The 25,872-nt window shown below is 37.1% G+C and overlaps 1 protein-coding gene across 1 annotated transcript in view; it reads left to right on the forward strand.

Moving 5' to 3' along the window:
• The window catches only part of ZBTB10 (zinc finger and BTB domain containing 10), a 34,999-nt gene that overhangs the window by 1,158 nt on the left and 7,969 nt on the right, over window positions 1-25,872 (forward strand). Inside the window, exons 3-4 of the mRNA XM_042781505.1 lie at window positions 16-831; window positions 10,470-11,358. Of these exons, the coding sequence (XP_042637439.1) occupies window positions 16-831; window positions 10,470-11,358 (1,705 nt within the window). The remainder of the gene's footprint in view (window positions 1-15; window positions 832-10,469; window positions 11,359-25,872) is intronic.

Below are 25,872 nucleotides of genomic sequence, written 5' to 3' on the forward strand. Positions count from 1 at the left end.
CCCCCGCCGCGACAGCCCCAGCAGCCAGCGCCTGAGCAGCTCAATGGGCGGGGGGCCGACGAGGAAGTGGAATTGGAGGGCCTGGAGCCCCAAGACCTGGAGGCCTCCGCTGGGGCGGCCGCCGCTGCCGCCGAGGAAACCAAGGAGTTGTTGCTCCCCCAAGACGCGGGTGGCCCCACCTCGCTGGGCGGCGGTGGCGCGGGGGGCCCTTTGCTAGCGGAAAGGAACCGTCGGACTCTGGCCTTCCGAGGAGGCGGCGGGGGTCTCGGCAACAATGGTAGTAGCCGCGGCCGCCCCGAGACCTCGGCGTGGCCCCTGAGGCATTTCAATGGGCGAGGGCCGGCGGCTGTGGATCTGGAGCTGGACGCTCTGGAGGGGAAGGAGTTGATGCAGGACGGCGCGTCCCTGAGCGACAGCACCGAAGACGAGGAGGAGGGGGCGAGCCTGGGCGACGGCAGCGGGGCGGAAGGCGGCAGCTGCGGTAGCAGCAGGCGGTCGGGCGGCGATGGCGGGGACGAAGTGGAGGGCAGCGGTGTGGGAGCTGGTGAAGGAGAGACTGTCCAGCACTTCCCACTTGCGCGACCCAAGTCCCTGATGCAGAAGCTGCACTGCTCCTTCCAGAGCTCCTGGCTCAAAGATTTTCCCTGGCTGCGGTATTCCAAGGACACTGGCCTTATGTCTTGCGGCTGGTGCCAAAAGACCCCTGAGGACGGGGGAAGCGGGGACCTTCCTCAAGTAGGGCATGATGAGCTTTCGCGAGGGACCCGCAACTACAAGAAAACCCTGCTCCTGAGGCACCACGTCTCTACCGAGCACAAAGCCAACGCCCAGGTACAGTATATCCTGCTCTTTTTCAGATTTCTTCGGGAAAGGCTTATCAGCTAAACCGTTTTCGTGAGTAAAGGCATGGTTCCGAAGAGAGCGATGCTTGGACGTTATGCGTGGGGGGTTGGAAAGCCTGGGAACAAGTTTTCAAAAGTTTGTGTGTGTGGTGGTTGGTGGGGGAGATGACAATTTTCTAATCATGGGGCAGAGTTTCTCTTATTTTTTTTTTTTGTGGCACAGATTTCTTTGCTGTCTCATGAGGTTGCATAGAAAGTTTAAGAAACTGAGGTGGAAGTTATTAGTCTAAAAGATTGACTTTGCTGTAAAAAAAAAAAAATTTATTAGCTGTGATTTTAAAAAGAGAAGCTGCCTTATGTTCCTAGCTCTTTAAAATTGTGTGCTGGTGAAAGTCAAACCTGGCCACTCTTTGAAGAATGAATTAAACACTATGCCTAAATTTTTGACGCTACGCCTTTCAGGGAAACATCCAACCAGAAAATTCTTTATATCAGGTCAAGATAATGTGAAATGAGAGAGAATATATAGATGTAGGAGAAGCTATTTTGGATAACACTTCTTTCTCTTGCGAATGATTTTATGAAATTTATTTCTGTTGAACTTCTTGGAAGAGGGGAGAAAGGCTTGCTTTGAGAAAAGTATTCTAGTTTTTATTCGTTTGTTTCTACCCAGATTTGTGTTGACCTTTTATTTTCAAAAAGTTGCTTATAAATGCAGTTTGCATTAAGTTCGTTAAATTTAGGATTAATGTGAAGTTATTTGTATCAAATAATTGATTTAAACTGGTAAAGAATTTATTTACCAAAGTACCTAAAATCCTAAGTCCTTAGTTACAAAACAAGTAAGTTGTTCTTAGTCCTTGTTTTAACATTTCCAGTCTAAAGTTAGTAAGTAGCCTGACGATTTTGATAACCCTCTTCAAACCCTGTAGATCTTGATCAGTGCTTTTAGATCACCTGAGGTGGTGAGTGGAATTCATTCTTTGTTTTGGTATCCAGTCATTGATTTTAGAAAGTCAAGTCTCAGATATTAGTCCTTCCGTGTTCTATTTATTGAGTGATGTTGCCATTCAGGAAATTTATATTGGAGTTAATTAGGCACCATCCAGTGGCTTTTAGCATAGAAATCCGTCAGAAGTTTAAGGCTTTAACTTTAAAGCACAGGGTTTTACTTTAACGAGCGGACAATGCAACCGTTTTTTGCACAGATTTTAGTTGCCTAAATCCTAGAAGGGAGGTCATGTAAAGATGGAAGGCACAGAAAGGTTAAGTAAAGTGTCCAAAGTCTTAAAAGTCCTTGGTGACAACTAAGACTAGAGTCTATGGGGAATGTTGTAATGGAAAAAGAATGGGTTTTGGAGTAAATCTGCATTCAGGTCTCAGCTTTCTGCAATTACTAGCTTTGTGAGCTTGGGCAATTGAGTAAAATAGAACTTACATTTCCTTGTCTTTTCATGTGTTAAACACACATTTACTTTACTCTGTAAGAGACTTACTTTTATTTCCATCTTACAGAAGAGGAATCAGAGTCTTTAATGATTTATTTCTGAAATTATTCAGTAAGATGGTTGAAGTGGGAGGGGACTTAGGAAATTAAAACTTACTTTCCAAATAATGATAGGTTGGTTGTTTAGAAGAAATTTTCAAAGACGTTTAGGATGAATTTTCTTAATCTACAGTGGGCCAGTTACTACTTCTATCAAAGTAGTCTCTCCCTAGAGGCAAATCTGAATGGGAATGCACATTATAATTGGATAGCTGCTTAAATCCGTTGCCATCCAATTGATTCAGCCTCATAGCAACCCTATAGGACAGGGTAGAAGTACCCCCACAGGATTTCCAAGGCTATAAATCTTTACAGAAGGAGACTGCCATATCTTTCTCCCATGGTGCTGCTGGTTGGTTCTGTTGGGGGGACCTTTTAGTTAGCAGCCACAGAGCCACCAAGACTTAAAAAAAAGAACCGCTGCCTTCAATTTTAACTCATAGTAACATTGCAGAATGGGGTAGAAATATTCCATGAGGTTTCCAAGGTTGTAATCTTTATGGAAGCACACTGCCACATCTTTCTCGCATAGTGCAGCTGGTGGCTTTGAACTGCCAACATTTCGGTTTGCGACCGAGCACTTAACCATGTGTCATCAGGGCTCAGCACCAGAACCTGTAAACAGAGGAAGGGGAATTAATTAGAAAATCTTACGGTAGATTTATTAGCGGGGTATATCCTCCCCTGGATGTAAGTCTAGATCAAGGCATTCATTCTTAAAAACTTTTTCTGAAATAATCCTCCCCTCCCATTTTCACCTATGTCTGCAAGCCAGCTCCTTTCTTTTAGGGTATTTCTTTCACTGGACAGGATAATTCAGTTTAGCCATTCTAAAGCTAAATACTGGTCCCCTTGATGGGATTATTTTGGGTGCTTCCATTCTATATTCTTATCCCTTAGAGTAATCTTCGTAGTTTCATTCTAACTAACCTTAGTTTGAGGAGTATCTTGGTATTTTTGATTCCAAGTACTACCTGGAAATCTCTTTTGTTTTACTGTTAGCAACAGGTTCATGGAGTGTCCTCTTCCTATGGTGAAAGTTTTGTTCTATTGTTGCTGTACTTCGGCCTTTGATTACCTGTAGGAGGCAGTGTAACACAGTCAGTTAAGAGCATTCTTAGGCTTAAGATCAGGTGAACCTGGACCCTAATCCTCTACTTTGTCACAGGTCGTGTGACCTTAGACAAATTAGTTAATTTCTAGTTTCCTCAGATAAAATACAAGATTTCTGTAAGGATATAATGTCTAAATGTATTCACAAATTATGGTCTTTATTATCATCATCTATTTTCTGTGAAAAGTGTGTTTTTTGTGCCTGGTTCCTCATGTCCAACTCAACACTTTTGTCAGCATGAAAAACACTTTCTCTTAGGAAATCACTCAAGTCTAGCAAACAGACTAATTCTTACGTCTATACCTTCAGAGACTTTCGCCATCAGGTTCTTTGAACATTGTGAGATTTTTTTTTTTTTTTTTTGGTGTGTGTGTAATATTTCTTAGCTTCACAAAGAGTATCTTGCATTAGCTTTCTTCTGTGTTTAAAACATTGAAATAATAGTTCTGAATTCCTCAGACAGCAATTCATTTGAGGCTAGGGATAATTCACGAACCTTTGTTTTCTCCAAAGAGTATCTTGCATTAGCTTTCTTCTGTGTTTAAAACATTGAAATAGTAGTTCTGAATTCCTCAGACAGCAATTCATTTGAGGCTAGGGATAATTCACGAACCTTTGTTTTCTCCAGATTTTTTTTTTTTTTTTTCCTTTTAAAGAGAGGCCCGTTCTCTAATAAGGGGCTCTGTTGGCATAGTGCCTAAGGCATTTGACTGCTAACCAGAAGACTGGTGGTTCAAACCCACCAGCCACCTCGGAAACCCAAAGAGGGGTCGCTATGAGTCAGATCTGACTCAATTAGGCCAAATTTTGATGTTAGGGTTGCTTTTCTTTGTTTTCTTTAAGAAATGTTCTTTATCAGTAATCCTTTGATGGTTTGATACTCTTCTGTTACTTGGACTTGATTGTTAAATGCATGGGCAAAGTCTTTTTAAATAGGCTATGCTGAGTCTGTGTTCTGAGTTTTATATTTTATAGCTATCCTTGTATTCTTTATAAGGCTGTGAGTGATAAGACATAGTTTTTATTTTCAATAATAACTATCTCCCAGAGTGCCATTCAGTGATTAGCTCATTCAGGATTTGACCATTTGGCCCAGAAGACTTTAAAAGTGCTTTTAGTAACAGTGATTAACACCTTACCCAGTTCTGAAATTTTCATAGTCTAAGTTATACGTTCTGTCAAGTCAGCAGTTTTCTAAGCCTGAGACATGCCCATGAGTGTGTTCTCTAAGTTACTTTTCCAGAAGGTAAATACTGAATTCACACCAGCAATCTGATTGAGGAATATGCTAATGCCAGCATTTGGAGCAGAGAAGGCAAGGCTGGTTCTGCCTGTGTTTGGCAAAAATAAGGCCCAACATGTTTGTTGTTGTTTTTGCTTTTAACAAATAAGGAAGAAAGTTTGAAAGACCTTTCATGAAGTTGGAGGAATTTATATGAAACAAAGATGAGCCTGTGTGACCCATGAAGTTAACATTTTGTTATTATTTAATATCAGCTCAACATTTAATCTTTAATCATTGTGTTTGATTTAGTAAGAACTGAGTCTTTCCTTGTGCTTTTCCGATTTTTGGTGGTATGTGTTCTGCTCTTAAATAAGGTAAATGCAAGACCCTGGAAATAAAGACCTATAAATAAAACATTTTTTCTGCCCTCAACAAGCTTGTAGTCTCATAAGGAGAAACAGACATGGCAATTAAATAACACAAGCACTATGTTAGGAATATTTCAGGGTATTGTGGAGACATTGAAGGATGAGAGTGATCAATTCTACCTGAGAACATTAGGAGAAGCTCATAGAACTGGCTCTGGAACTTAAATTTTATTAGAAAAATAGGTGTTGACTGTGAAGAAAAGGATATTCAGTTGACAGCAGTTATCAGTAAAATGAAAAAGGTAGCTTGATGTGTATGAGAGAAACTGATAGTTAAGTTGCTGAGCAAGATAAATCGAGTATGAATTGGTAGATATATACCAGGTCATAAGGATCTATTATAATGGTAGAAAGATTGCATTTTATTCTGTTTACAAAGGGGCAACTATTTAGCAGTTTTAAGCAGAGGAGGATCATGATCAAATGCGTATTTAATGCTGTTTAGTGATACCTGCCTTTAGGGTGTATATGGATTTTGTTTTTGAGGAGAGCAAGCAAATCTTTGATAAGTTGGCTGGATACTGTAATCATCTGAAGATTTCCACCCTAGATCTATAGAATTAGGTTTTCTGGTCATAGTATTTATACTGCAAGAGAGGATACTATCACTTAAGGAGATCATAGAGATGATTAGGAAACTACAAAGGAGAAAAGGGACTTTCTTTCTCTACCACCTGTTTGGTAATTCTTCAATACCACTGCTAGGTGTTTATTTGGCGTTACATTGGCTGTAGCTTTGTTTGTCCTCATATTCTATAATTTGATATTTTCTAAATTTACAGTTTTGAATTTGGAAATGGAAATGAATATTTTTATCCTTTTAATATATTTTTCCAGTGAGTTGATGCTGAAAATAGTAGAGATTTTAATGTTTTCAAGTGTTCTTACTATTTCATACTTTGATATTTGTGTTGTAAATGTGTTTTTTTCCTGCTGTTTCATTTGAGGAAGGACTAGTTCTGAGTAGGAAAGTAAACTAGCATTTTGTTATGTTCCATGGGTTGACTGCACCTGAGCTATTTGAAGTTTGTATCACTTAAAACTGAAGTTACCTTCTCTCCTACTCTGACCCTCAGAAGGGTGAACTGACTGGGTGGTCTTCTATTCACTACAAGTTGGTGGTGTTATCTAGTTCACCATGGTAGAACCCTGAAGACTTCCATGATTCTTTCCTCTTTCCTCCCTCCCACAGTTTGTTAATCACCAAATTCTGTTGATTTTACTTTGCAGATATTTTCCAAGCTTTTACCCATTTACCCCCATTACCATCTTCTCTTTCCTAGAAAAGGCTCTTGTTTCTTACAGGTATGACCTCCAGTCTTAGCCCCCTGATATTAGTTCTCTACATTGCTACCACAGCCAACTTTTCGGTCTGCTAACCCAGTCAGATTACTCTTAACTTCTGTAGCTCTATAAGATACCGATAGCAGTGGTTCTTAATCTTTGGGGGAATTCACATCTCTTGATAACTTGATGTGAAAGTGATAGACATTTATCTCAGAATTACATGCATAAGTGCATATTTACATTTCATAGAATTTTTTGGATCACTGTGAAGTTCATTTATAAATCTAGAACTCTTACAGTGCTCCAACCATCTTAGTTCTTTTGTTTCCGTCTTTTCTCAGAATACTCATCCTCCTACCACCCATCTTGGATCCTTCAAAGCTCTTTGTTCAAATAGCATTTCCCTCACATTCCACCCCCCCAGGGGAAAACACACACACACACACACACACACACACACACACACAAAACTAGGTTTAGGTACACCACCTCTCTGCTTTTCTAACAACCTTATTTATAGTAAAAGTCTTCCCCACCAGCCATAACTTTGATTTAGGGACTATGCTTATTCATTTTGGTCCCCAGTGTGGAGTCTGGTCAAAGTAAGTATTCAATTTCATGCTTTTTAAATTAGTGAGTGAAGTCAAGGTTTTTCAAGCGTTGAGGAGCTTTTTCACTGTGAGTAAAATACTAACTTTCTTAAAAGTTATTTCTGTAAGTAAATAGGAAGATAATAATGGTATGAGAATTTTAACTAAATGAGCACCTTTCTAACTTGTATAAAAATTAGACTTGTTGAATTGTAAGGTCTCTCCATATCTACAATTAAAATTTTCCTTATTAGTATCATCCTGGTTAAAAAAAATTCAAGGCTTTTCATAGTTTATAGAATCTCAGATATATAACGAGTATGTTTATTCCCCACCCCCACCCCCCAAAAAAACCTAAAAATCATTTTCTTGCCTAGCCAATTTAAACTAATATCTGAGTTGTGTCTTCCTTTTTGGGAAAGAGGGGATAGAAAACATTGTCCTACATTTGAAAAGGCCAAAAACCAAAACAAAACTCACTGCCATCGAGTCAGTTTTGACTCATTAGCAACCCCTCCTTGGGTTTCCAAGGTGGTATCTCTACGGAAATAGATTGCCCAGTCTTCCTTCCTGGGACTGGCTGGTGGGTTTGAACTGCCATCCTTCTGGTTAGCAGTCAGATGCCTTTGGCACTGGACCAGTTGTGGAAATATTTAAACCTCTTTACCACTATACCTTTACTTACCAGTAATACTTAATGTTACCATTACAGTAAGAGTAGAGTTATTCATAATGTTAGAAAGAATCAAAGTTCTTGAGTTCTTGATCCCTTAGGTTCTCTTGGGGACCTACTTACAGATTTTTTTCTCTAGTACTAAGGATTTTGTCATGTTTTTGTTTGAGAAATAATTACTATTTTAGTGCTATGTACGTAGTTAGTTCTGTTTTATACAAATCCTCAAATAATACTCTATTATCTTTGGAGAGTACACATACTCTTGACTTAAATGGTTCATTTTGAAGGGTGTATTTAATATCTGCTACAAACACATGGCATAGTGTGCTAATCAGTTGTGAAAAAGGAATTGTTGGTGTTGCTTATAAAAATGGGCATTACTGTTCCGTTACAATAGTTATGAGAAAGAGTGATTAAGTAGTTGTGTTTGGTTTTTATAGTTTTTGTCAAAGTGGGTAAATATTCTGGTGACTATTCTCTGTAAGCTGTTTTTAAAAATTAGGACATTGGGTCTGATGATGACAAAGAATTTTGGAAATTGGGACTGCTCAAAGAATGCAGATAACAATGAACATAGTCTAGAATGATTGCTACAGTTAGACAGTCACCTCCTTAAAATGTTTTGAACTGCTTGATATATAAACTTTTGACAGTTCTTGATTTGTAAATAGCTAATTCAATACTTCCAGAAACATTCATGAAGGTGCTGCCAAATTTTGATCAGTGCGTAAATGTTTTGCTTTATCAGTTTTTTAACATCCTATTTTGAGATGCTGTTCCATTATTCCTGTGAATTTCAGTATTTTGGTTCTTTCAGTTGATTTCTCATACCTAGAAGCAACACAGAAATTCCTAATTGGACCATGTGACCTGGTGTGAGTTTCAGAGAATCCAGGTTGTTGTTATGGCCTCCTATGACCAGGAGTAACGACTAAAGCTAATTTTTTTTTTTTAATCATTTAAGCCATACCTATGAAGTGGAGTTTTGTGATTGTTTAGGAATCTCACAACCATTTAGATAGAATATTGTTCCTATGAGAATGAGAATTCTTTTGCAATTCCAACAACTTGTCTTAGTACCTTAACCAGTTTTTTCCTAATTCCCTCTTCCTCTCTTCTCTTCAAGCATATCAATTCTCCCAGCATGTTTACAACCTAGTACATACCTTAGACACGGCCTGTGTTTAAATTGATGTTTTATGACAAAATATAAAAATTGTTAATACTTAAAAGAGTCAGCCTTTTCATTCATATTTTCTGCTGTACTTGCTTAAGCTATTTTTCATTTTGGAGAATGATATCATGTCAGTTACTTAAAGAAGTTAATCAAGAGTGTGCCAGGCACTATTAAAGGTGTCAGAAATCCACATCTCTGCCATTGGGAGCTTACCCACCTAGTCACTGTATGAGGAAAGTCAGAATGTTCTTAATTATAGACTAACTTTGTAATATAGCTGTGTAATTTAAGGAGAAGGCTCACGGATGATGACTTGTCCAGGAACACACGGTGAATGACTGCTGTAGACAGCATTCTGACGCGTAGATTGTATTCCTTTGTTCTTGCTATTACATAACACAGCCTTAATTATTTTATAGGAAATTACCTTAACTTCAGTGATGCTAAAGGCAACTACAGTGAAAACTTGTAAGATTTTGGTAAGAGGGAAAATTTATAAACATTAAGAATTTTGAGTTTAAGAATATTTATGACTCTAAAGAGATGAGGCATTTTGAAGGTTGATTGAGAATTTCTGTTGGTAATGAAAGTTTGGGACACCATGATGACTCCTCAGCTATCTAATCAACATTCAGATAGAAGGTTGTTTTGCAGTGTCTTTTACTTCACTATTGAAATTGTCTTTCTAAAGATGATATTTTAAAGAATAACCAAATAGAGTGTGATACTAGAGGATATTGAAACTCAGTTCCCACTTAGGTTTGCCTTGATTTCACCTGGAATCCTTACTAACCATGTTATGGAAAATTCTGATCGTATTAGAATGACTGCTAACTTAAATTGCTGATTATTCCTGTAGTTGAAACAAATTTTCCCATTAGAGTCTTACCTTAGTTTATCTCTAGTTAAATAGTGCCCAGCATATTGTAACTTGGTAGTTTCAGAGAGGAGGTGGACGCATTCCCATCACCTAAGGAGATAAGGACAACTAAGTTGATTCCTACAGATGAGTTTTAATTATTTAGAAAGTAATTGCTATTTTAATTTTACATAATTCTTAGTCACTATCCTTGACTAGCAGTATGATGATCTTTAAATGAAATCCTGCTGATCTTTAATCTGTTTGCTTTTTTTTTCTTCTACTAGCAATGAGTTGTACCATTCTGAGCTGTTCATTCTGTCCCTCTCAATATTTGTAATGATAAACAGTTTGGTCTCAAAGTGTATAATGAATACTAACAAATTAATAAAGAAGCCCTGGTGGCACAGTAGTTAAAGTGATTGGTTGTGAACTGAAAGGTCAGTGGTTCAAACTCACCACCCATTCCGTAGGAGAGATGTCACAGTCTGCATCGGTGGGAGAAATATGTGACATTCTACATCCGTAAAGATTACAACCTTAGAAACCCTGTGGGGCTACTCTATAGGATTGCTATGAGTCAGAGTTGACTAATTGGCAGTGGATTTTAAATTAGTGTATCTGATTATTCCTTTTTTAAAAATGATGATGATGATACTTTCCTTGGTTTAAGGACTTTAAAAGGTAAATAAAATTTAATGTTGATGTTTTCCATCCAATTACAGGAGTCAGAAATACCATCAGAGGAGGGGTACTGTGACTTTAATAGTAGGCCAAATGAGAACTCTTATTGCTATCAACTACTTCGACAACTAAATGAACAGAGAAAGAAAGGTATTCTTTGTGATGTCAGCATTGTGGTGAGTGGAAAAATCTTTAAAGCTCATAAGAACATCCTGGTTGCAGGCAGCCGTTTCTTTAAGACTTTGTATTGCTTTTCAAACAAAGAAAGCCCTAACCAAAACAATACTACCCATTTAGATATTGCTGCAGTTCAAGGTTTTTCAGTCATCTTGGACTTCTTGTATTCTGGTAACCTGGTGCTCACAAGCCAAAATGCCATTGAAGTGATGACAGTGGCCAGCTATCTTCAGATGAGTGAAGTTGTTCAAACTTGTCGAAATTTCATTAAAGATGCCTTAAATATAAGCATTAAATCGGAAGCTCCGGAGTCTGTAGTTGTGGACTATAATAATAGAAAGCCAATTAATAGAGATGGTCTGTCTTCATCACGGGATCAAAAAATTGCCAGCTTTTGGGCTACACGGAATCTCACCAACTTGGCAAGTAATGTGAAAATTGAAAATGATGGTTGTAATGTCGACGAGGGCCAAATAGATAACTACCAAATGAATGACAGTAATTGGGTCCAGGATGGTTCTCCTGAATTGGCTGAAAATGAATCTCAAGGTCAAACAAAAGTGTTTATTTGGAATGATATGGGCTCCCAGGGTATTCAAGAGACTGGCAAAACAAGGAGGAAAAACCAAACTGCAAAGCGATTTATTTATAATGTACCACCTAATAATGAAACAAATTTAGACGATTGCTCAGTGATGCAGCCACCTGTTGCCTATCCAGAAGAAGATCTGTCGTTCATCAAGGAAGAACCAGGTAAATATTGTATATACAAAGCTACCTTAATTTTGAAGCTGCTTCATTCTAAGTCTCATTGGATATCATGTTAAAATATATTTTTAAGTATATTTTAAATTGATTTTTTTTCATTATTTCATAAAAAATTATAAAAGTAATACATACCGTGCTAAATTTGCATATTTACAATAGAAGAAATGGTAGACTCAAGCAAATAAGCATGTAATGTTGTTGGTGTGTTTGATTTTTCTCTAGACATATGGTAGTGGGTTTTCCAAAGGATATGTTAATATAATATCCAGATGTTGCATATGTTGCTGTATGGAATGGACTCTACTGCATGTACTGTTCTTTAACTTTGCTTTTTTTTTTCCTTTGGATAAACTCTTTAGTTTGTAATAGGTTACACAATCAGTTCATGTCAGTTTAGAAGTTTTTAATGCCTAGGTAATATTCTTTACTCTCAGTTTTTCCTGTTTGAACATTTTTCAGTGTTTTATAATTTTGCAAATTATAATGGGATTATTCTAATATATTTAGAGCTGCTGCTGTCTTTTTCAACAGAAATGTTGCAGAAGCTGGGTTATTTTAAGTTTGTCCTACTGTCACTCTTTATTTTCAGTCTCATTTGCATTAATAGATGAGAGAGAGCCCTCCCCTCTGAGACTTAACAATATATCTTCTAAGGAATTTCTATGTACAAATCTTAGTGTAACACGTTTGTGGTATGTGGATATTTTTTACAGTGAGTTGGAAGACCATTGTTGAAGAGTATATGTAGAAAGATTGGATTTTTGAGCTTCCTTTACCTTTAGTTTAATCTGTGCCTAATTTTATATTATTTGAAAAAGCAGCTCAGTGGTTTGAGGTTTCCTATGTATACCCCAGGCTTGTCCACCACTGTCATAGATGATTTAATGCTTGTTTTGCCCCAAAAGACTATAAGTATTCATTGTCTGATTTCACATGATGGGGATGCGGTACTTCCTGTTTAAAGGAAACATTGATTTTAGTCTCCATAGGGCAAAAAGCCTTAGTGATCTTATGAAATGATTCCTTTGGCTTTACTGGCAATAACATACTTACTTGAAAATCAGCGTATGAGTATGATGGACTCTCCTTTGCTGACATTTTGCATACGTTCTTAAACTTACCAAGTTTTTAATAATAAAATCCTTATGGCAGTTTCTTTAAAGCATTTGGAGTAGATAGAGCTTCTTGGTAGTATGTTGCTTAATTACTAACATAGAAGACCTTGAAGGAGTTTTCAAAATCTCAAAATTCTTTCTGCTGTATGGATTGATACTGTTCACAGTATAATGGCAAATTTATAGTTTTTGAATATGTATATTTACAGACAGATTTACATTTTTCCTTTAAGGAATAAGATGATCTTATGGTTAGTATTTGATTGGCAAAACTAATCAGAGCTAACCCCATTCTTAAAATAAATGGCACATGTAATTGGAGTAATTCAAAGGAAAAAAAAAACCCATTAACATCTCCACCACAATATATACTTTTAAAAATACATTATTAGTGGTAATTACCTTAGCAAACACCCCTAGCTGTGGCTGTACTGATGGACTAGGCCCTTCTTATAGTGATTGTGGATTATCTAACATATTTTCAATTTTTATGTTTTAGAAAAAGAATTGTATTCTTACATAATTGGTATTGCTTTCATTTATGATGAAACTTGCTTAATTCATAGATTGGTAGTTGTATCAGTGATGGGGGAGCTCTGGTGGTGTAGTGCCTGAGGCATTTGACTGCTAACCAGAAAAAGGGTGACGGTTCAAACTCATCAGCCACTCTTCAGAAGGAAAGTTAGGCAGTCTACTTCCGTAGCGATACTGTCTCAGTAACCCAAGGAGGGGCCACTATGAGTTGAATTCGACTCGACGGCAGTGGGTTATCAGTGATATGCTGTGTTCCCACTATTAAAAACTTTTTGCAACTTTTCAGTGCCTCCAAAACCAACCTCATTCGGTGGCAGAAAAATGGATCTTATGAGCACAGTGGTTAGGAAGTTTCCTGATATCAAGCAGGATGTAACACATTATTACTGTTTGTTAGTCAGCTTTTCAGCTCTCATTGGATTGTGAAAGCAGCCATGGATGATATGTAAACAGGTGAATGTGAATGTGTTCCAATAAAACTTTATTGCTAACCCTCGTTATGGAGCAGTGGGTCTTAACCATTGCTGCACGTTGGAATCAGTTGGACACTTGAAGAGTTCTTCCACTAAGGGCTTAGATTAATTGTGCTTGAATTTTCAAAAGCCCTAAGATAATTCTACTGTGACTCAACGTTGAGATCCACTGATACACGAAAGAACCCACATTGAGTTGGAAATAAGGATTTAAAACCAACTCTGCCACTTACCACTATGTGACCATGATTAAGTTAAGATTAACTCTTTCCCTCAGTTTCCTTGGGAGCTCTGGTGGTATAGTGCCTAAAGCATTTGACTGCTGACCAGAAGGCTGGTGGTTCAAACCCACCAGCCATCCTCCGAAGGAAGTTTGGCGATCTACTTCTGTAGTGATACCGCCTTGGAAACCCAAAGGGGGTTGCTGTGGGTCGGATCCTGCTAGATGGCAGTGAATTTGTTTTTTTTTTCTTTTCCCCCTCAGTTTCCTTAATCTTTAAATATGACACAGGATTATTGTGAAAATTAAACGGTAAACATGAAAGCACAAGAACTATCAGGGTCATCTCAATCCCCCTTAAAGGTAGGAAAGGCTGTTGAGCTTATTTAGTTTTTGTGCACACACACATTTCTTTTTCCCTTACAACCTTAGCTTGATTTTTTTGTTTTTTAATTGTGATTTGGGTGAAAGTTTACAGAGAAAATTCATTTTCCCTACATGAGTTCATACACATTGACTGCAATTCACCACAATATAACAGCTTTGTTTGACTTCTTTCCTGTAGTTACTTCTTCCCTGTGTCCTTTTTCCCTGTGTATTCCTGCCTCCTGCGCTGTCTCCCCGTGCAAATACTGCCCTTCTTTTCTCTCATGAGATACACTCCTTTTCTAAGCAGTGTATCTTATCTTCCTGATGTAAATATTCACCCTATATGCCAGTTGTTTGGTTGGAAGCAGTGGGAGTGAGTTCAGTTCGGAACCTGAATAGCAACTAGGGGCCATGGTCTTGGGGGTCTCACCAGGCTCTTACCAGACCAGTAAACCTGGTCTTTTTTGAGTTTTGTTTGACTTTGTTTTCCCACTCTATCTAGGATCTCCTACACTGATCCCTTTCACTGATCCCACTGATCAAGGTTAACCATGGTAGCCAGGCACCATCTAGTTCTTCCAGGCCGATAGTCATACAGGCTGAGGTTCACATGATCCACTAGTCCTTTGGCCTAATTGTTTCTATGCATCTTTGGTTTTCCTCATTCTTCGCTCTGGACAAGGAGAGACTCTTTGTTGCATCCAGATGGCTGCTTGCAAGTTGTTAAGACCCCAGTTGCTACTCACTAAAGTAGGATGTAGAGCAGTTTTTGTATACTATGTTAAGCCAGTTAATTAGCTTGACTTTTGTTGGGATACTTGCACAGAATGTTTTCTAAAGTAACCTATTCTATTGTAGGGTGACTTTGAATATTTAGAACTTACTTTATATTAAGCCAAGGAGCTCTGGTATTATAGTAGATAAGGCATTTGGCTGCTGACTAGCAGCTCAGTGGTTCAAACCCACCAGACGCTCCGTGGAAGGAAGATAGGGCAGTCTACTTCCATGATGATGTATAGCCAAATGGGGTTCACTGTGAGTTGGAATCGACTCGATGGCAGTGAGTTTGGGTGGTTTTTTTTTAATAATTAAGCCAAAATTTACTTCTCTGACATGTCTGAATTCTGCCATTTTAAGTAATACAATGTGAGTTTGACCTCTGATCCCTCTAATCTACCTGTTAATTCTTCAAGTACTTACATTTAAAAAGTTCTCCCTAAATTCCCCTTTTCTAGGCTAAATGCTTTTCCACCTTGTGAAGTCTAAATGTTCTTACCATCTCTTTTACAGTCGTACACATATTGTAATTTGTTTCACCCTGAGATTTTGGTGCACAGAATTGAATACAACTCTACAGGCAAGTTCTGTCCCATAGAGTACATAGTTTACTATGGATAAAGACTTCCCTTGCAGTTAACATCTAAACTAGTAGATCCCGATTTTTCAAAAAATGAGTGTTTTGTCTTCAGAATACTTTTATGAACTCCCCACATTATTGATTATGCTTTAATTTAATTTCTATTTACTGAGACAATATTAAAAAAAATCAAAAAACTTTCCAGTGAAACAAAATGCTTCCAAATGAATTTACAGTTCTAAACATCTGAAAAGTTGTAGTGATGCTCATTCTGTCTACAAGCCGTGATTGGCATACTTGAATTTGTGATCTCGTGTAAGAAGTTTGAACGTCCCCGGGGTCTTAAAGCCCACAATTTGTAAACCATAACTCTAAAATGTTTTCTTGCTTCTTGTTGAAGTTGGTGTTAGGATGCCTCATGAAAATACATTGTAATATATTGAAATATAACCTACACTATTAGGATTTTATTCAAACAATATTTTTTAATCTTAAAAAGAAGCTAGTGTATGTATTTTTTGATTCACTGCTGGGAATTGTTTCAAATACTACTTGATATAGGAGAATACTTGAAAATAGAATTCAGGAATGGTTAGGAATTTGTGTCCTATTACTGTTTCATTGAGTTTTGTGGGATAATTAAAACTGTCAGCAAAAACTAAAACATTGGGTAATCAAATAGAGGGGGAAGGTGTCATTAATTAAGTTCTGATATAAAAACCTGTAATCCTTGCCTTGCTGATTTGCAACCAGAAAACATAAATTTTAGCTAAATAGAGTATGTAAAAATCTGAGATTAAAAATTAAATTGCAGAAATATAAATAGCTAATGCCTAAATTGCTTTTGCTTTCACATACATTGTTTGTTGCATTTAATCAGACACTTTAGGTGTTAATCCTGTTTTGATCATTTGAAGCACTGAGATGAAAACATGATGTTCTGAGTCTAGAGTTTTATATTATGCCATTCACACTATCAAGTTCCACCCATTGTAACTAAACATACTCTGGATGTGTGCATACATTTTATTTATGCATGTGTGCATATCTCATTTTGAAAAGAATTTGAAACGATGACAGTATTCTGTGATGTAATTTCACATTCTATTGTTTTAAGTAACAATGAACAAGAAAAGAAGATAATTGTCCCTAAAGTAGGAAATACACCAATCCTACCGGATGACAAAACTTTTCTTGGTACAGACTTTTTAAAGGAATTTCTCCAGTGGAGTTTTATGTAGGTGATACTGAGACAATGGACATTTTCTCAAAAGCACTTTCTGGTAAATGCAGCAGATTATTGCATAATTGGTTTTTATATTTATCTTTACTAAAAGATAATACAGCTTTTATGTAATATAGATGATTATGAATCTTTAGGCTATACTTAATGCCATATAAGTATTCCAGTGTACTTGATCAAAGGACATACTTTACAATTATTTTAAATACTCTAAAGTTTCTTTCTCTTACCTGGACTTCTGATGAGAAAATAGCTTTACAACATTTATAAACTTGAAATCAGGTTCATGCTTTACATTTTCAATTTGCGTGCTTTTCTTTTTGGTTAAAAAACATGAAGTTTGATTATTTAGAAAACAATTTTTATTGGAGAAAAGACTGTTCAAACTAGATAACTTTAAGAAATCCTGTTGTTAGTTGTAGTCTAGTAGAGAGTAGAGCCGCTCCATAGGGTTTTCAAGCCTGTGACCTTTCAGAAGCAATTTGCCAGGCCTGTCTTAGGAGATACCTCTTAGTTGGTTCAAACCACCAATTTTTCAGCTAGTAAGTATCTTGACCATACCATATAAATTTACAGTGTGAACTGTTTAAAATATTTTTGTTTGTTTGTTTATTTTTTTAAAATGAAACTTGGGCTTTGGTAAAGGAGCCTTAGGTTTTGGGCTCAGTTCTGGCACTTAACTAGCTTTTCTGTGTCCCAAATAACCTCTCTAATGGTAAAGAAGTAAAACTACCCCTTAATTCTGAAATTCAGGAAACTCTAAAAAACCCAAAGCTTTACTTTTGGTAGCAAAAACAACCATTTATATATATATATATATTTTTTACTTATTTCCTTAAATGTGAATAGTTACTGTGTTTTGTTACCCTAAAGATTTCAGATAACAAATTTATGGACCTGGATTAGTTTGTTTTCCTCTCACAGGATTTCAGACTTTATTCAATACCTTTCAGGCATCCTTTTGGTGGACTATATTATGATGAATGTACTATAAGTCAAAATGTTAAATTATTTTCTTTAGAAAGTGGCAAACGGGTAGAAATGGTAGTTTGAAGACCTGGTACTGATTTTTAAAAGAAATGTCCACTAATCTTCAATAGTTAATTTTAAAAGGGTAATAATGGCAACTGTATAGTATAATAGTAGGAATATTCTTTCCTTCCTTTCGCCTGTCTGCTTTATTCAACCCAAAAGATTACTTATAAGTTAATCTCTGAGGAATAGAGGCTTTATCCAGACTAAAGCTGGGAGCTGAAGAAGCCTATGTATATCAGTTATAAGGGCATTTTTGTGACTTTCTGTCTGTTAAGTAATGTCATACTTGTATGGCATATAGTTTGAAGATTCATAGTAAGGGTATTGTTTAAGCCCTATAAATGTCGGTCTCTGAGAGCTTTTATAACACTGAGTTTTTGGTTTCTGACACAGCCTTAATATACTGGCTGAACAGAAGTTTTAAAATTTCATTCAAAGTTTTCCTCCCCAAAGAAGTTATAACATAACGAAAGATTACTTTTCCAGGACTCCAAAGTGCCTTTCTGCTTCATAATGTAAGAGGAAATTTGGTCTCTAAGTTACTTAGTACTGTGGTAACAACAAAAAAGCCACAAGTGGGTGGCTTTTTAAAGGACATTTATTTTCTCAATTCTGGAGGCTTAAAGTCCAAATCTCTGGCCCTGTCTCCTAGTTTTTGGTACCTGCCCACAATCCTTGGGCATGCCTTTTCTTGTAAATGGGTCTGTACATGGTATCTGTCTTCTCCCTGTGTAGTTTAGCATCTGTTCTGCTCTTTCTGTAAAGTGTCGCTCAAAAGTGTATTAGGTTTATGTAGGTTTTGCAATCCCACCCTGCTCTGATCTGACTGCATCAACATAACAGGAGATAACCCCCATTTCTAAATGGGCTTATATTGACAGGCACAGGGGTTAGGGCTCCCACATTTCTCTTTGAGAGACACAGTTCATTCCCAAATACTTCGTAATACTTTTTTTTTTTTAATCCCAAAGAAGCTAAGCAAAAAACTAGATAATGTTGCAGTCAAAAAGGAGAAAAGTTCCTTATCTGGAAGTTGCTCAAAACAAGACTGCCAGTACAATGTAATAAATGCTAACATAAGATTATTTAAGAAGTACAGCACAAGGTGAGTGTGAAATTTCTAAGAAAGTTTTACAGAGAAGGTCATGTTAGAGCTGGATCTTGTTTTGTGTAGGAATTTGCTACAAGTGGGAGAAGAGTACTGATTGGCAAGAAATTAGAATAGGTAAAGAATAAGGAGAGTATAATGGGAAGATGAGGTTGGGATGATAGATTAAGGGCCAGACTCTGAATAGCTCTGTATGCTGTGGGAATGAATTTTGAATTTTATTTTACAGACTATAAACCAATGAGAACTTTTTAAAGTGGTAAACGAGAAGTTTTTAAGTAGAAATTTAATCTGTTTATATTTGTATTTTTTGGGGGAATAGAGGGCAATGTTTCTCAGTATGACTGGTGGGTAACCTGAGGAGAGTTGTTAGGGACTGTTGTTGCAGAGATAGCAGTCTTGTTGGAATAGTGCAAAGACATAGTGCTAGTCACTTGAATCTTGAGTCAACAAGCATAGAGGCAAACTATTTGTTGGGTCTCTAGGCTGCTACTGGAATTGTCATGGGTGCTTTTTATAATACATAGGCAACTGAATTAACTCTACGTTGAGAGAGAAAAGACCAATTGCAATGAAAGAAGAGGATTGAAAATCTGTACTTGTTTCTTAGAAAATGAAAGACTTGATTTTATTTGCCGAATATAGAAATGTGATGCTAGTATGTATTTATACGAATATTAAAGTTGAATAGATCTTACTGAATCTCTTTAGAGTTTCTGTACAGTTTCTGAAAGCTCCATATTTGATGTCTTTGCCCAAATCTCATTCTTTTCAGGAATTTTATTTTTTAAAATCTGGATTAGTCTGCATCTGTCTTATGCTTGGGATTTTGAGAACCAGAGGCAAATGGTCAGGGAGAGTTTCCCTAACCAATCTTTTTTAGCCTTTACTAGCAATTGTTGGAGGAGCTCTGGTAGCATAGTGCCTAGGGCACTTGACTGCTAACCAGAAGGCCCGGCGGTTCAAACCCGCCAGCCACTCCTCGGAAGGAAGATGGGGCAATCTACTTCAGTAGTGATACTACCTAGGAAACCCACAGAGGGGTCACTATGAGTCAGGTCCGACTCTGTGGCATCTAACAGCAGCAACAACAACAACAAGCAGTTGTTGGACTACTCACTTAGGTGATTTGGAGAGGTTGCTATTTATTTTATAGTGATTTGAGTGAAAATTCATAGAACAAATTTGTTTTCCATTCAACAGTTCATACACAGTGTTTCATGACATTGATTGCAGTCCCCACAATATAACAATAGCTTTCTTCCCACTTTTGCCTCTGGTTACCTTTCCCTGTGTCATTTCCTTTGCATTCCTGTCCTCTTAGCTGCCTCCATGTGCAAATACTGCTCTTCTGATCTCTCATGGTTGATTTTTCTAAGGACTATACCACCCTGGTGTAATTGTTCACCTTTAAGGCCTGTTGTTTGGCTGGAGGTTAAGTTAGTGAGTTCAATTCCAGGCCTGAAGGATAACTAGGGGCCATAGTGTCAGGGCTCACCAGTCTCTATCAGATCAATAAGCCTGGTCTTTTATGATTGTGAGTTTTGTTCCAAGTTTTTCTCTCACTTTATCCAGGATCTCCTATTTTGATCCCTTTGTGGTTGACAGTGGTACTACCATCTCATTCTTCCAGTCTCAGGGTCGTGTAGTCTGAGGTGTTCCCATGGTTGCTGTAGTCCCTTGTACTGTTTCCATATGTCTTAGATTTTCTTCATTCTTCTTTGCTCTGGATGAGGAGAGACCAGTTGTTTATCTTAGATGGCTGCTCTCAAGCTTTTAAGACCCCAGTCGCTAATACCAAAGTAGGATGTAGAAAATGTTTTTGTGTATTAATGCCAGTTGAGCTTGATGTGGTCCTGAGCTAAGAGAGCTGTTTTAAAGATAGAGGTATACTTCTGTAAAGAGCAATGATAGCTGATACCTTGATACTTTAGATTTTGGAGATGGTTTTATTAGCTGAAAGGCAAAGTGGGTGCTCATTTATCATAATGGAGCTAAGGTTTATTTTTGTTTATTTAGCAAAACATATCAGTTATCACTAGCAAAGTAAGTTTAAGGGTGAGTACACTTTATGTCTTCACCATCATTCCCAGCATTTCAAATTACACAATATTTTTCTTTGATTGCTTGCCAAGTAAATGCCAGGCCCGAAAGACTAGGTGCTCAATATATTGTCAGGAGACAGAGTAATACAGTTAGGAGAGAGAACTCTGCCACTGACTTTGATGATGATCTAGTTATTTAACCTTGCTTAGCCTTAGTTTCCTTATTTGTAAAGTTGAGGATATGAATATTATTACATAGTTAATAAGTGAAGATTAAGTGAGATAATGTATATTAAAGAACTTACAATTCAGTGCTAGATGCATAGACAGCTTTTTTGACCACTCAAAAAAAAAAAAAAAAAGAGAAAGGTATTTTTAAAAATAGAAACTACAGAGTATCTCATTAAGCTGTTCAGTTGAATAATAGTATCCTTTCCACACATACCTGTTGTCACTCATAAATAACAACTGCCATTTTGAGAAGTTAATGTTTTAGTAGCTCTTCGGAATATCTTTTGTTAATTGCAAAAATTAACCCTTTTTTAAGTTTAAAGGAAATGAAACACTTGCATAGAAAGTTCATAAATATCTGAAAACAAGCAAATGATTTTTTTTTTTTAATAATCTTACTTTAGGGAAAAAATGATGGCTAAGAATTTCTGGTCATCATGAAGCAAAATTCATTTCTGCATTAAGTCAGCAGATGGCTGGCTTCTGTCCCACTGACATCAACATTACTGATCAAAATTGAATTGCTAGGTGGTTTGGTTGATTTCTAGGAATGTACAGCAGGTAATATATATTGACTCCGAAGTTAAACATACTCTATAAGTACGTTGTCAGCTCTAGAATATTGGCCTGTTGAGATTTATTTTTGAGAGCTAAGTACTATTTGTTGCCTTCCTTTTGAAAGGAAGATAATTTAATTCTGTACTTGTTTCTATATAGGATTAAAAATTACAACATCACAAATTCTAAGACTTTAGGGGGTAGGGTAGGAGATAAGAAACGACTATTTCATGAACTGACTGGGGAAAGCTTTCAGCAAATCACTATAGAGGGTTACTAAGGTAGAACACCCTGTATTTACAATCTCACTTGGCTAAATTACATAAGAACTACCTTCTGAACAGACTGTACACTATAGAATATGACTTTCAAAAAGTTATTGGGAAACCTAGTAAAATTGTTTGAAAAAATGATTCAAATTTTAGTTTTTTTATTACTGAAATTCATTTCACTTTTCATAGGAAAACAAGGCCACTAAATTTCAGTCACTTATTTTCAGTCTGTGATTGTGTTAGTGCAATTATAAACCAACAAACTGAGAAATATTCTTTAGATACAGTTACTTAAAACAAAATTAAACTTTGTTTAATAATACAGTGGGAAAGAGCAGAATTGTCAAGCTGAAATGTTACACAAATGCTGTTTTTATGGAGTGGGAGATTACACCTAGATGACATTTCTCTCTCTCTCTCTCTTACTGCCGTCGAGTCGTATGCTACTCATAGAGACACCCCTCCTTGGCTGTCCGAGATAGTATCACTACAGAAGTAGGTTGCCTCATCTTCCGAGGAGTGGCTGGTGGATTTGAACTGCCAGCCTTCTGGTTAGCAGTCAGATGCCTTAGAGACTACACCATTCACCAGGTGACATTTAAGTGAAAATAATTACTTCCTTTATTTTAGCCAACATTTGCTAGAAGTCTTTTATTTACCATGCATTGTGATAAATACTTGGAAAATACTACCTGAACAGTATCACTGCTCTCAGGGAATAGGTAAAGGAAGCAAATTGCAGACAAATTTATTGTTTCTGCTTCCAACATAAATTGTATTTCTCTATCTCCTGACTTAGTCTCTAGGTGGTAACTTCACATTCTGTGATTCTACTGTACAGAGAAAATGGAAGCCAACAAACTGGAATATTTTTAAGTTCCTGTCCTCAAACCTCCCTCTCTTTTGTCTCCCCTAAGTACCTAAACATGAGCTTCTAGATTCTGACTCTCCAAAAATCTATGCAATTGATAGAATTGTATACAATCGTATACAATACATTCCTTCTCTTTGCTGTATATTTTCAACATCTTTAACTTCTCTCTTTCTTAGTGACTAATTTCTGTCAGTATTTGAATGTTTCTCTTAATTTTAAAAAAGCAAACTCTTACTCTAATTTTACTCTCTCCTTTTCTAGCCAGATTTCTCAAAATAACTGAATTGTAGCTCTAATTCTTCATCTTCTAATCACCACAACTCGGGTCACCCTTATTCTTTCTTCTTGCCATATTTTGATCCCCAGCATCACTCTTCCTAGAATCCCTAGTGTCTCCTTAAGTGCTCAATATTGAATGAAAATAATGTACATTTTCAGTCCATTTTGAGTTCTTGGCAACATTAATTAGTGGGTTACTCCTTCCTTCTTGAAACACTCTTTTCCTTTAAAAATCTTTTATATTCTTTTTTAAGCTCGTTAAATGCTAGGATTCCTAAGTTAATTGGTCATAAGACTTTTTTGAGTAGTCTTATCTGTTCACTTCCATAGCTTTATTTACTGTATATATTCCAACAATTCATGTACTTTTATCTCCAGCTCAAGCGCCAGCTATACCTTTGGTATTAAATTTCTCTACTTTGAAGTTTAAATGAAAAAATAATAATAAGCTATAATTCAAGTGCTTGTTAAGCACTAGACAGAGAGCCAAACATTTTGCGTTTGTTTAACTTGGCCCTTTAAAAAAACTTCTCCATTTTTACAGTGAAGCAGTGGTTCTCAAACTGCAGTGAATGTAAGTATCAGCTAGAGGGCTTATTGAAACATAATGCTGGGCCCTACCTTCAGAATGTTTGATATAGTAGGTCTGGGATGGGGCCTGAGAATTTGCATTTTCACCATGCTCCCAGATGATGTTGATGCTTCTGGTCTGGAGAGCACACTTTGAGAACCACTGCATTAGAGAAGTAAAATAACCTACCTCACAGCTGTCACAAAGCTGGTATTTGATCCTAGGCAGTTTTACTCCAGAGCTCTTACCCTTTTATCCCACCCCCTCTACTCTACCCCAAACACATTGTACTACCAACCTCTTAGGTGCTTCGGACTCAGTGTATTCATAACAGAGCACTTACATCTCCTTTCCCCAAAACATGGTCATCTTCCTGGTTTTCCTAGGTATCATTAATATAGGCTAGAAACTTACCCTGACCCCCACCTACTCATGTTTAGTCTCTGTTACCATGCCCTAATTCTGACCCAGGAAAGTTTCTCCTATTCACCCACTTTTTTCCAATTGTTATTGCCATCAACCAAATCAAGGCCACTATTAGCTTGAAACTGGATTGTTACAATACTTTCCTACTAACCTCCTTGCATATCCTCTTCTCCTTTAATTCATTCATATATCAAAAGGGGTGATTATATTTTCTTTAAAGGCAAATGAGATAATACCCAGTTTAAAATCTTTTTCTTGCGTTTAGAATGAAGGTCAAAATCCTTACCATGGCCTGTAAGCCCTACTCTTTTGTTCTTCACTACCTCCATTTTGTAGTACTCTCTCAATCTTCATAGAATCATGCAATCCTACTGGCCTTTCAGTATTTCAGTACCAGATTTGTTTGTTTAATGAGTTTGGGTTTTATAACTTTAACACTAGAACCTTTGCTGTATAGTAGTCTGTTGAATAAATATGCCAGAGTTTGTTTACTACTATAAATATTATTAAGTAAGTATCTGCTTATGCACCAGAGCAGGGTTTTTTGGTTTTGTTTTACCTTGGAGTTTTGGAAGCCAGAGTAGTCAAGGATACTATTTCAATGAGTCTTGAATGGGAAGTAGAGGGGAAATTGTTTTAAAAATGGCATTTAAAAACATATCTTCTGGGACTCAAGTCAATAGACAAGAAGAGTTTAGAATCATACTACTAGGATGATGTTAGAATCACAAGCAGGAACCTGAGTATCAGGCCCTTGTATTTTAAACTATGGGGCAATTGTGGTTCATTGGTAGAATTACTGCCTTCCATGTGGGAAGACCATGGTTCGATTTCCAGCCAGTGTACCTCGAGTACAGACTTGCGTGTGTGGTGATGCTGAACAAGTTTCAATAGAGGTTGCATACATTGAGTGGAAAGGCCTGATGATCTATTTAAAGTCAGCCAGTGAAAACCGTATGAATCACCGCAATCAGATCTGCAGGGTTAGTCATGGGGAACGGTGCAGGAACGTCCAGTATTCTGTTGTGCATGCAGGCACCATGAGTTGGAGGCCATTGTGACAGCAGCTAACAAAAATTCTAAAATAAGAACTTGAAGTTTTCCCTCAAAGCTGTGGTATGACCCGTTTAAGATTTTAAGTAATGAAACAGCATAAGATTTTGTTTTAGGAAGATCTTTCTGATAACATTGTGGAAAATGATTTTGAGAAGTGAGCACTATTTTGGAAACTGGGAAACCTTTTCAGTAATACACTAACCAGGAGACGAATGCTAAGTGTCTGACTTTAAGCAGTGGTAAAGAAGTGGAAGGGATGGAAAGATTTGAGGGAAATGTACACATTTAAACCAAAAGTATTCATCTCTTTAGAATGCCTTTTTCTTTTAAGCTGTTTTTCCACATCCTTTCTATATTTCCAGATTGTGGTTGTGTGCCAGCGAGTCAAATCTGACTCGTAGTGAACCCTGTATGACAAGGTAAAAACTATCCACATAGAGTTAATTAAGGAGCTAGTCAACAGGTCTTTCCTCCCGAGGAGCCACTGGTGGGTGCCCACCTTTCTTTCAGTTGGCAACTGAGTGTTTTAACTGTTGTGCTACTAGGGCTTCTTTCATTTCCAGATTTGTTCTCAGGAAGTACCTTTTTTCTCTGAAGTCTTCCCTTACTGGCCTAACTTTAATTGGTCTTATCTGCTTCTGAATCAATAAAGAAACAGTGATCTGTTTCATACGTTTAGCACCTACTAGTTATTATTATGGGAGCTCTGGTAGCATAGTGGCTAAGACACTTG

Source organism: Orycteropus afer, unplaced genomic scaffold (assembly GCF_000298275.1).
Source record: "Orycteropus afer afer isolate SDZICR_OR568_19922 unplaced genomic scaffold, OryAfe1.0 scaffold00129, whole genome shotgun sequence".
NCBI lineage: Eukaryota > Metazoa > Chordata > Mammalia > Tubulidentata > Orycteropodidae > Orycteropus > Orycteropus afer.